The sequence below is a fragment of the Syngnathus leptorhynchus genome, chromosome 3 (genome assembly GCF_054491065.1).
Source record: "Syngnathus leptorhynchus isolate UIUO chromosome 3, UIUO_Slep, whole genome shotgun sequence".
Classification (NCBI taxonomy): Eukaryota; Metazoa; Chordata; class Actinopteri; order Syngnathiformes; family Syngnathidae; genus Syngnathus; species Syngnathus leptorhynchus.
In genome coordinates, this window is record NC_141197.1 from 12,140,748 (window position 1) to 12,153,217 (window position 12,470).

The 12,470-nt window shown below is 43.5% G+C and overlaps 1 protein-coding gene across 3 annotated transcripts; it reads left to right on the forward strand.

Moving 5' to 3' along the window:
- The first annotated feature begins 21 nt into the window (after nt 1-21).
- On the forward strand, nt 22-11,527 carry LOC147059288 (DNA-binding protein RFX7-like). 3 transcript variants are annotated; one of them, XM_085907985.1, is made up of 10 exons: nt 22-176; nt 2,339-2,372; nt 3,994-4,085; nt 4,158-4,280; nt 5,059-5,175; nt 5,523-5,607; nt 5,732-5,942; nt 6,235-6,518; nt 6,742-9,342; nt 9,418-11,527. In XM_085907985.1, exons 1-10 carry the CDS (start codon nt 22-24, stop codon nt 9,802-9,804), a joined length of 4,089 nt encoding a protein of 1,362 aa, XP_085764111.1. In that variant the 3' UTR covers nt 9,805-11,527. The 3 variants fall into 3 exon arrangements, with proteins under 3 accessions (XP_085764111.1, XP_085764112.1, XP_085764113.1); XM_085907986.1 differs by having other exon boundaries at nt 6,742-9,318; nt 9,397-11,527; XM_085907987.1 differs by having other exon boundaries at nt 5,523-5,605; nt 5,724-5,942; nt 6,742-9,361; nt 9,452-11,527.
- Nucleotides 11,528-12,470: the final 943 nt, after the last annotated feature.

A 12,470-nucleotide genomic window follows, 5' to 3' on the forward strand; every position in this document is an offset into this window, starting at 1 on the left:
CACCAGCCAGGGACTCCTGCGATGGCCGAGGAGGACCCCCAGCAGCAGCAGCAGCAGCAGCAGCAGCATCAGCAGCATGCAGACCGAGGGGCGGGCAGCTTCCAGCCTGGTCTCCTTTCCGGGCTGCAGAGCGCCGAGGCCGGGGCGCTACAGCTCCGGATCAAGAACTCCATCTGGTGAGGGGCGCCCATGCTTGCATGTTTGGATTTTGGATTTGCCAACCTATGTGTATGAGAAAAATCTCACAACAAAAAGTGCATACTTTAAAAGTTGTACCTTCTACCATCTAGTTACAAGATTCTAGTAGAATATCCTGTATTTGTTCTGCCTGTCATTATATGTTGCTGGCATAGAGAGAGATGATCAAATATTAATTGCAAGGTTTCCAAACTGAGGTTAGGCAACTAAAATGGGGTCCAGGTCCATTTGTTTTGGGTCACTGATTAACAGCAATTAAAATTAACAACATGACAAGATTTCTGCTTTTCAGTAGAATAGGTCATATATGTTGTGCTGTACTTTTATCACCATCTCGTGGCATCTCTAGGTTCTATTTACAGAATTGTATAAACCTTTTTAGGGAAGGTGTTTACTTGCGGATTTTTGCTAAAAACAACAGGTTCCTGTCCCGTGCAAAATTCACACTATGTTTAAAGGATTCATTTCACACAAACTAAAACCCCAGTATTTCAAAGGAAAAGCCAAGTCAGTTTTTCCTCTTTAAAATAGCCTGTTTCCTGGGTTTGGTCACATGACATTTGCAAAACTATAGGATGTTATTCTGATTGTAGTTTACATAGTATACTGAAAGTTAGGGCTGCTTGATTATGAAAAGAATACGAATCATGATTATTTTGGTCATTGAAATCACAATTATTCAAATGATTTTCTAGCGCAAAATGTTTCAATCTAAAAAAAATATTAAGACAAATTTCTTTGAAACACTAATTATGTGAGGTCTTTTTGGACCATTCAAAATTTATAAAATTTGTATATTAAAATATAAAAAAGGTCCAAATGAATATATTCAAGTATGGTTTCCTTGTTTGAAGAAACAGTGCATTGGATATCAATGCATATTAATAATTGATTTTTTTTTTACTGTTGTGCCAATTTTGTAATCCTGAAGTGTAATCATTTTAATTGAATTTCCATTAATTCCACAGCCTTACTTATTTTTAATGCTATAGATTGCATATCTCTGTAGCTCCAAGGAGCTACAAGTCTACTTTTGCATTTGAATTTATGTTGATATAGTGAGATAAAGGACAAATATGGATGCGCTCCAGTGTAAAATACAGATGTACTGTGTAGTCCTGGTGAAGAAGAAAAAAAAAAAGGAACAAGTGCTGCACAAAAAGTTTGAGTAGGTGATGGAAGAGTGGCTGTGAGGAAATCGCGGTACTGGGATTTCATGGATCTGTTTAATCTCTACAAGTACAAGTTTGTTTCTAATATGTCGGTCGAAAGAAACACATCTCGGGTTTAATCCAGCGTGCCTGCTAAATGTGTCCTGAAAACAAGCTAATGAGATCCCCGGCCACTCAGCCCGGTAACAGCGAATTAAAGTGAACTGTTTGCTGCGCGGCTTAAGGCCTCCGTGCTGACCCAGGCCGAGCCGGTGTCCTTAAATGTGACTCGCCTATACCTTCTGTCTCGCTGTCAACAACAAAATGACCCGTCTGCAGATTAGGAATTAAACCTGGACAAGTCTTCCGTTGCTCCTGCCTCTGCTCTGGATACCCACACTCCAAAAATGAATATAAAAAGTCTACACACCCCTGTTCAAATACAAGGTTGGGGAAACTAGGAAAATGAGACAAACGTAAATAATGTCAAAACGTTTTATACCACTATTGTGATACAGACCTGTACAACTCGATTGAAATGAAATACCACCGAAGAATTGCCTCTAATTTACCCTAAATAAAGTTCAGATGTTCTCAAAAGACAGAGAGGTGTGTAGATAAAATAAACTACTACCATTCATTCAAAAGCGCCTCTGATTGGACATTCAAGAGTGCTACAGCTCTACCGTAACTTTAATATCTAAACTTTTCGTTGAGACTCGTTCATCATTTACAAAGTTTGAACCCAAAATTGAATATCCGAAAATATTGCACCTCAAGGTTGGGATTGGAACAGGCGATGAGACAATGTCTTTTTACATGTGACAGCATGTGTCCGTGGTGGTGGGCTACATGACTTGAGAGATGCTGAAGGGAGGGTCAACTCATGCCAGACATTCCTCCACTTTATAAATAAATGCACCAGCGCTCATGTTACATAGCGGCGGCCCACGAGCATACTAATTGATACTATTATCTCTTCTTTTCAGCAAAACGGTTCAATCAAAAGTGGACACCATTCTGGTGAGTATTCTTTTGGTTTGTTAATTGTCTTCTTTTCAAATACAATTTCAGATGACTGCCGACATCACCGTGATCAAAATAACGACGCAAGTTAGCATTTGGTGAACAATTCTTTGTTCTGTTTAAGTGGCGCTCCCAATTGAAGATAATTGTCAATTTAAACATGAAACAAAGTATTTAAAACAGCCACATAGCTTTGGTTTTGAGAAGGCATGGTTTTCCAAAAAACTCCAAATTGTATCACTTTCACTGCATTAGCTCCTAAAATCCCCTGTGAGTAAATGTAGACATAGGGAATCAAGCTCCAGTATGTCCAACCCCCTGATTATCGTGACATTTTGGCTGCCTGCTTCCCCTGGAAACTTGTGGTTCCCTAACAACAACAACAATCATAATAACAAGGAGGGGAATTAAAAAAAAAGGTGAACTGGATGGGGTTATTCTTAGAAGTCAAAGTAGAGAAATGTCGGAGTGGGGGCACATGTTGGCACTGCGGATGTGTATTTGCGCACTCTGCATTCAGTGGGGCATCCTGAACTACAGATTTGATTTCATTTGACCCCATTGGGCCCTTTCTGGGTTTTGGACAAAAGTCTTTGGACACAGCTTTTAGATTCGTTTATTGCATTTCAGTGATTGTTCTTAACAATGCATAGGCTCTTGTCAGGCTAACAAATAGCATCAGCGTTAGAATCCTTTAAGCAACAGATCATTGAAACACAAACGGTACGGCAACACACGCAGACCGATAATGTGACAATACTTGCGTGCGTAGAAATCGATTTTGCTTCAAGCTAACAAACAATATAAAGATGCTATTCTCTCACTTCAGCGTATTTCCTTGACACCAGTTACTACTTTCCTATTAACCAGGGCTTTTGAGTCCACTCTGTGAGAACAAAAATTCTATTCATGGTCCTTCCATGTTGCCCACAGCAAAGAGAACATTTAGCAGGCATCTCAGCATCCTCGCTTGTCCCTTTATCCTTGAGCATCATTAGTACACAGTGCCACTCTCTGCTGAGGAGGCAACGTCAAGGACAAGCGAGCCAAAGCTGAGCATGATGAATGACTACCATGCTTCTGTGTTCCAAAACATGCAGAAAAGGATGGGCCCCTTTCAAGCATGATTTTGATTCTTCTTTTTTTTTTTAACAAAAATTTTGGTGAAAATATATTTTACTCTCTTTAGTATGTTGGAGAACTTCCATTTTTTTGTTTTTATTTCCATCATACTGATTTGTATGTGTGAGGGGGGAAGAGCATGAATTAAACAAAGCCTGTCATCAACAGTCCCAGAGGTCGTGCGTAAGGTTGCATGTTGGGTGTGTTGCGCTAATGTTAATGCTAATCAAGGCATGTTCGGTGTGATTAGACAGTGTGTGGTTATTACTTCATCTTACTTCAGATTTAATGAGAAAAATGAATTAGATTCAATCAAACTGCATTAAAAATCCATCTTGGATGTGCATTTTTTTTTTTATATAACTGGACGCCCAGTGATAATAGGTGAGGGATGCCTCATCAATATTGTATACCTCATTCCAGGCAGGAGTTGGTGTGTCTTTGTGTGTTTAAAAAAAAAAAACATGTTTCCTTTCCCCGTGTTCTACTTCCATAGCAAGATGTGGAGAAGTTCACAGACATTGAAAAACTCTACTTGTACCTTAAGTTGCCTTCAGGCCCCATCAGCAGCGCCAGCGTTGAGAAAAGGTAAACCGTAAGATTATTTTTGCTAACGAGTTCCAATTGGATGTTAAATTGAATAGAAATGTATTGTGTCAGTGATCAGAGCGCCGTGTCATCCAGCCGCACGCAGCAGATGCATGCGTTCAATTGGATCCACAATCATTTAGAGGAATACCCTGAGACCTCGCTCCCCAAACAGGAAGTTTATGACGAATACAAGTGAGTACTGTCAATAAAAAGCCTTATTGCTGCTTCATGACAACCAAACCAAATTGCTGTTGACTGAAGCCTCATTATAAATAGACGCCGCGGGCCTGAGAATCATAGAGCAGCATGTGCTGGTAATATTAGAATGGAAAGTCTGAGACGGCCATTGAAATGCTCTGGCACTCTTATGTAACTGTCTTTCGAAGTCGACTAAATTCGGCCCCACCCACAGATATTTTGGCGCCTTTGGGGTGGACAGGTGAAAAGGCTCCAAGGGATCACAATGTGCGCCACTCCTGAACATAGAAGCCGATTTTAGTCCTAATTCATTTCTGTTTCATAATACAATCATCCCTCACTTTATGGCGGTTCCCCATTTTGCAGATTTACTGCGTCACAAATTTTTTTTGGGGACTAATGTATCATGCTGATTATGTAGTATGGCAAATTGGGATTTTTCTTTTTGCTTGTTTTGTTCCTCGAAACACATTGTGACCACTCCAAATGTAACTTTTTTTTTTGTAATCAAATTATTCCAGTTATTCAATTAATCGTTTCAGCATTAATATTGAGGCAGTGTGCATCTTCTGCAATCCACCATGTGAGTGAGAAACAGTAGTCACAAACTGCAGTAAGCAAACCCCATGGTCGACATCTAAACATGCTGTAATTGAATCCTGTCAATTATAAAGTGACGTTTTTTGGATGTTTTTTTTTTTTTTTTTTTTACTGTTTGAATGGACGAGTCCTAATGAATCAAACTTCCAATTTCTGTTTTTTTTTTCTGCAGAAGCTTCTGTGACAATCTCAACTACCATCCACTGAGTGCTGCAGACTTTGGCAAAATGATGAAAAATGTCTTCCCCAACATGAAGGCGCGTCGACTTGGCATGAGAGGAAAATCAAAATATCCTTCCCTGGAATGGACTGTAACCGCCTGTCTCTACTCACCGGCCATCTGCTCTTACAGTTCATAAGCTCTCTAAATATAGACGTGAAATGAAATAAATTCCCCCTTCGAAGCAGGGGCATAAAACACAAGTGCTGGGGGGAATTTGCTGTGATCTTGACCTTTGATCTTGACCTTCATGACGCGTGAAACTTTTGTTTTTGGCTTGTCCTTCACCCTGGGTGCTTAAAGTAAACCTCATTTAATGTTTGTTTTTGGGATGTGGTAATACACAGTTTCCATGACGTATTTACAGTACAAGGCTTCATAAAATCTGTGACATATTTATCTTAACACTGCCTTACATATTGCTATAGTGGACTGAGGAAAAGGCCTTTTGTCCACTTTCCGTGTTTACCAAATCTGGAGCTACAGAAAACTGGAGAAGGAGTGAGCACATTTGCATCTTTCTTACATTTCAGAATAATTTTTTTGTGTTTGGATGAACTTCTCACTAGTCTTAGATTGAGAGATTGCCAATTAAAACATGAATTTTATTGTCTTTTGGCTGCAGTGCGATGGACTGGACTCTGCAGGCGGCTACCTCGGCAGTATGAAGGAGGAGGTTCGATTTGCGGCTTGTGATTTGGTGTGCGAGTGGGCTCAAAAGGTGCTGAAACGGCCGTTTGAGGCAGTGGAAGAGCTGGCTCGCTTCCTGATGGACAGCCACTACATCAGCAACAAGTCCCTGGCAGCTCTCACCATTATGACAGGCGTGGCAACAGGTGGGAAGCCGGTTGGGCTTTCATGCGTACTTACAGCGACATCTAACGGTGGTAGCTTGGTACTGCTCTAATGTTTTTGTCGTTGGGAGCATGTAGTTGTTGTGCTAGTATGCCAAAGTTGGACTACTGGTGTGCAGAAAAGTCATTCGGTAGTGGTAAAAAAACATTCCCAGTAAGACATGATGATTGTGTCTCAATTTATTTCCAAAATGACTTCATTGTGAAGTCTGGGAGTGTTGAGTTAAGCATCAAGCTTATGATTGCCATTACTATTTACATTTGTTTATTTCAGAAGTTAAGCCTCTGCAGGCAGTCTCAGCTTTTGTGCCGACCGCCGACGCACACAGCTTCCAGCCTCAAACGGCAACTCTGTCATCGCCAAGTGTCGACGCCAAGCAGCAGCTCCAGAGGAAAATCCAGAGGAAACAACAAGAACAAAAGCTGCACTCACCCATACCAGGAGAGGGTCCAATCAAGACGACGGATGACGGCAGCGGCCAATGCGGTAGCCCAGTCTCTCCTTCAGCTCAGCCGACCATTGGTATCGTGGTCGCTGCTGTCCCGAGACCCGTCACGGTGAGAAACACGCAGGATTCACGTTTTGGTTTTTATTTAACTGACTTAGACATAGAGAAAATAAATAACAGAAGACTCCCAGGCCACACTTTCTCCAAGAACATCTAAGATTAATGACATAAGTTGTGAAAAAAATACAAAGTTTGTCTATGGTACTAAGATAGCATTTGACTAGCAAAACTGAACTAATCGGGTGTATCTGATAGACTTTCCTTGTCCGCAGACACAGCGAAGCGGCCAGTTGATGTCTGCCAGTCCAGTAGGGACCGGGGAGAGCAAATTGCTGCCTATAAACTTCCAAGTGGTGACGCAGCCAGTTCAGCCCCTGAAACAAAGCGCCAAGAGCTCCGCAAATATTCTCCCGAGTCCAGTCGGGGAACGCTCAGCTCGTCCACGCTATCCTCAAATCCTTCCCAAGCCGACGACCAGCAACGCTATCGCTCTGTGCTCGCCCTCCACCGTGCTCATTGGTAACAACCCCATCAAGACTGTGATGACCACTTGTCATGTCAGTCCTGTCAGTCTGGTCAAGATGACAGCCATCTCACTCGCACCCCACAGCGGCAATTCCACCACTTCCCTTACGAACACCACTTTGAGGCCGGCATCTGCAGGCATCGGTAGCTACAGCCTGTCAGAGGACATCCTGAGATCCCGTCAAAATACGAGAAGTACCTCCGCCCTCCCCATTCTGGCCCCGCAGATTGACGCCCATGATATTGATGTCGAAATGGAAGTCGAAGGTATACACAGGAATCGAGAAAAACAAATTGTGAGCAGTGTCACGATGGCTCAGAGGGCTGCTAGCGTTCCCATACCTCAAACTAAAGGCTTCCACACTATGGAATCCACATCCATCCCCGTGACCACCAACGCCGCAGCAGTCGTTAACAACACGCCAAATAATATGAGATCTCTGAATTTAGCTCCCTCCTGTCCGAATATGAGAGTTATCTCAACATGCAACAGCAACCCAGCATCTTCGTTTGGGGAAGGCATCTGTGCGGCTAAGAGCTTCCGGAAGCGCTCGGGTCTCAGTCCGGCCCCCTCTCCTGTCAAGAGGGCTTTTCTGTCCCCACACCCAGAAGAGGGCACCGCTGGCCTCGGATACGACAGTCGGAGACCCGAGAGCGCGCCAGTCGCCCGGGAGATGGAGATGAAAATGATGAAAATGAACTCTTTCCTGCCCGGTCAAGTCCATACACTTGGCAATGCCTCTTCCAGAGCCAGCGGCTTTGTCAGTGTTGCCAAAACACAGAGCTCAATCCAGAGGAAAAACACTTTCAATGTTATGGAAACTTGTACCGGTGTCGGCCACCCTATAACGCCGCACCCGGAGGAGCACCTGATGTCCGACGCGTATACCTTAGCGAATGATTCAAATTCATCGGCGGGTCTACAACACGTTCAGCCGCAGAGCTACGCTCAAGCCGTTTCCGGACCACTGGATTTTTTGGACCGAGCGTCCACGTCAAGCCAACTCCCTATGCAGACAGAAATCGAATACTTCCCCTTTGACGATGATGTCACTCAAGACAGCATCGTGGAAGAACTGGTCCAGATGGAAGAGCAGATGAAACTGAATAAACAAGAGTTTGGAAACAGCGTCACGCTGCAAGCGCAGCAGGCCGTGATGACGCACAACACCGTGCCCGTCAATCAGACGTTGAATACTTTTTACCGTGCCGCTAACAGCGGCGGCCTCAGCAATCTAGTCCAAACACCGACACCCACGCCCATGTCGGAAATGACGGGCGTTCAAGGTTTAACCAGAGAGAGCCCCCGCTCGCGTATCACCCCCATTACGCCGGTGGACAGCGCCCTGGGAAGCAATCGACACACTCCGGTCGGCACTCCGCTCTCCAGCTGCAGCAGCACCGTTCCACCCAGCCCCGTGGAGTGCAGGAATCCTTTTGCGTTCACACCCATTAACTCCAGCGTTACCAGTTTCCACGACAGCGCCGCCGTCTCCAGCAGCCCCGTCAAGCCCATGCAGAGGCCAACAGCCACCCACCCGGACAAGACCAGGCTAGACTGGATGAATGATAGCTACAGCGGGAGCCTAAATAAATCGAACAACTCCGTGGGAATTTTACCCAGCTATCAGGGCCTCATTGATGACCATTTTCAAAAGCCTCACGCCTTCGCCGTCCCCCACGCTAGGCACCACGATAGCCGTTTTGGACGGTTGACTCCAATATCCCCCGTGCAGCAGCAGGTAGCCAGCATGGCCGGCGCCACCAAGCAGGAGGGCTTCGCCGTGCCCGCTCCTCTGGATAACAAAGGCAGCAACCTTCCCACGAGTGGATCTTTTCGATGTCGCAGTGTTAGCCCGGCCATACACCAGAGGAACTTGATGGCGAGCGCAGCAGCCAGCGGCCTTCACAATATCCACCAGCAGTGCGTCTCCCCGTTTAACTCGCCGGTAACGCCTGAGATGTTAAACATCTTTGCCAACAACCAGGGAAATCTCGGGGTTAGCAGCGTGGCTCAAAGGAGTCGCTCCGTGCCACTCAACATCATGATGCAGACAGAAGTTCCGCCCATGACGGGCCAGCAATGCGGCAGCATAAATATCACTGACGTCCTTCTTGGTAAGCTGGACGGGGACCACGACGCCGTACGAGGTATGGGCATGAATAATATGCCTTCGAGCTACACAGCGCGGATGAATCTCACGCAGATCCTCGAGTCTGGGAATGTCAGCCCGATCGCTCTGGACTCCTCCGGCACACCGAGGCCCAATTACCTCACTAGTGAACAAATGTTTTCCTCTGCAAATGACAGCCGAGTACAGTCGGCCTCTGGGGGGCAGCATCAGCAGCATCAGCAGCATCAGCAGCATCAGCAGCATCAGCAGCATCAGCATCATCAACAGCATCAACAGCATCAGCAGCATCAGCAACAGGCGACACGGCAACTTTTGAGCTCACGGCAACAGCAGTTGGGTTTCAGCCACACTTTTAAAGGCGTCCAACCGGACAGCAGCCTTGCCGTCGGGAATGAGCTGGTGCAACAGATGCCGGGGTTAGCGGCAGGCGGGGCAGATTTTCCATGTGAACTTAGAATGACTTCGGACCTGTCCGGTAGCATCAATGACCTGAATACGCTGGATGCCAACCTCCTCTTTGACCCGGGTCGTCAGCAAGGGCAATTTCAAAGCGCCGCTCCGGAGGAGATGGCTAATCAACCGCTGTTTCAGCAAATCACCAGCGACGCAACGCATTCTGGTGGGCTCGAGTGGCTCGAGAGCAAAGATCACACAACTGTCGGGCTGATGGGATGAAATCTTTTGCTGTTTTCCAACTTTGACATGAAACACTGGACACAAGCTACGTTGTCCAGTTTTAAGTGCCGACTTGATCTGAAAAATTGCTGCAGCCCTCTGATCAAAATGCTGGTCATTTATTTTCAGCAAACGTTTCATATCCTATTGTTTGTGACACGTGAACAAAAACTCGGGATGAAATTATTTCACCTCCTTCACGTGTTTCCATTTATTTTATACAAAAGAATCAATTACAAATGTTTTGTATTTTCTCTACATGATTGAAACATCCATAAATTTGTGGAATCTATTTTACAAAGATGACAAGACTTATTAAAGTCCCCCAAAATGAGTGCTACTAAACTTTATATTAAAAACATGCCATGATGTGTGCAATGTGGCTTCTCGATCCAACTCAAGTGTTGAGTTTTCAAATGGGGCTGACTAAAAAAATTATGCAATTTCAAGAGATGCAACCTAGGCATAAGGAAATTGGAGCACTTTGTACAAAATATTCAGTAAATAATAATAATCATTACTATGTGTGTGTGTGTAGGAAGTTTAGCATGGTGTTTACTTTTTGTGTATTACAGATGAAGTGAATGCAGGTTATTCAATAACCAGAAAAATAAGTGAACGCAATGGTGCCAGTCCAATCTGTATATAAATGTCAAACGCGTCCCATAAGGTCAGTTGTTTGTTTATGAAATATCCATGAACTCACCTCTCAACGCCAAAGAGATGTTAGTTAAGCCATTTTCAAATCAGTGTTCAATTGAAGCCATAATGCACTGGAACTGAACTGGAATCCAAATTGAAACTTGCCTTGTCGTAACTTATTGTACGTAAATTAAGCTAAAAATATGCAATCGGGTGCAAAAAGGGATGAATTGAATCGAGACGGTTGTTACCAGCGTCGTGCTGCTCAGACAATCTGTAAATTGCGAGGTTCTCCTACAAAAATGCACTGTGCTTTTTAAACTGTGAGTCCTGATCGAAAAGATTCTAAAGGCCTTATGTCCTTACCAAAGAGCCATTTGAAAACATAACCTGCACTAACATCTTTTCTTAAATAGTGGAGATATTGTTGCGTTTTTCAAGGGCTTTAACAAACGTACAAAGAAGACTTTGGGGGGGGGGGGGGACATTTTAGCACTGTAATGACAAGACGAAAAAGTGATGAATGCTAATTTATTTATGATTTTCCCCCTCGTTCACAGTAACTGTGTGTTGTTCATTTAATTTATTGTACAGTTAGGAGTGAATGTGTTGTCAAAACCGTGTCATCTTGCACTGTTATGTTGTCGAAAAGGATCCAGTGAAGCGCAAATTATTGGTACGGTTGAATTGCTAATTATACTTTGTCAGGATAACTTTTGACGGCATCATGCCATAATATACGAGTGAACAGAATACCACTTCTTTTTCAAAGTAGAGAAGTACAGTTCTATTAACATGCATTTTATTGTATTAGTTTTGAACTTTATTTGGAACATTTTTATTTATGTTAAATCACTGTTTTTTCCATGTTGATCTTTATTGTGTGTCTATTGTCTAAGAATACTCAATTTGGTTTGCACTGACATTTATGTTCGTAAGACTTTATGACTTCTCTTGTAAGTGGTGCAGAGCTGTACAACTGCCCACCACTGTAGTTAATGTTGCTGTGTCAGGTGAACAAGAATATATTTTGTGCTTTTTAAAGGAGAAGTGTTTTCTTTTTTAAATATTCGAATAAACAATTTTCAGTAGACCAGAATAGTGCTTTGAGTTAACACCTGCATGTCACAAAAACACTGTACGAGTACCACGAGAGGTACGCAGGCACCATTGAGTCGTATGCCACTAAATTAAATACAAATAACATTTAAAACATGAACTACAAGCAAACTTACTTATATATTTAAGGCAAACATGTATTTACAACTTTCGTTTTGGTGCCCATGTAAGATTCTTTCCAGTTCAACAACAAAATATGAAAAAACAATCATTTGATGAACATTGTTCACAAACAAAATATGAAAAAACATATCTTAAGCAATCATCACAGGTGTTTTCCACTATTATGACTCACAGGCAATCTCTTAGACAAACCTCACGTGTAACTAGTAACATAAATAATGGATGTGTTCCATTTCGTTAGACAGGACAGCCTGCAAGAAACAAGGCGTCATGGTGTGACGTTTTACCCTTCGTCACAATTTCCATTCATTTGTAATTAACCTACTAATTTGATTAACTCTACTTAGACCGTGCCAAAAGTTGTAATTATTGTCATAAGAAAACATCTTTATTCCATGACTGCTGCCAAAAACGGAGACTAGAGACAAGTCATCAAAGCAACAAATAACCCCTACGTGCAGGCCTGTTGAGTGAGAGGCCTGGTCCCGAAGTCCGCCACAGTTTAACAAAGGCAGCCACGTCAGAAATCTTTGTCGCACCACTTAGATCCCTCCATCATTTTAGATGCTGTAGATACTTGTACATACAGGCCGTGCCATTAGCCCCGGTTGCGAAAACATCCTGGCTCCCTCCCTGATTGATAAGCAAATAGAACCACATCGGCCCCAGACGACACCACCCCACCAGGCATCAGCCTGAGTTCTAAAAAAACAAAAAAATATCTTATGTCAAGTCGTTGTTCTCTTTGACATGTTCCGCCGCGTTAGGTTAGAAACAGATGT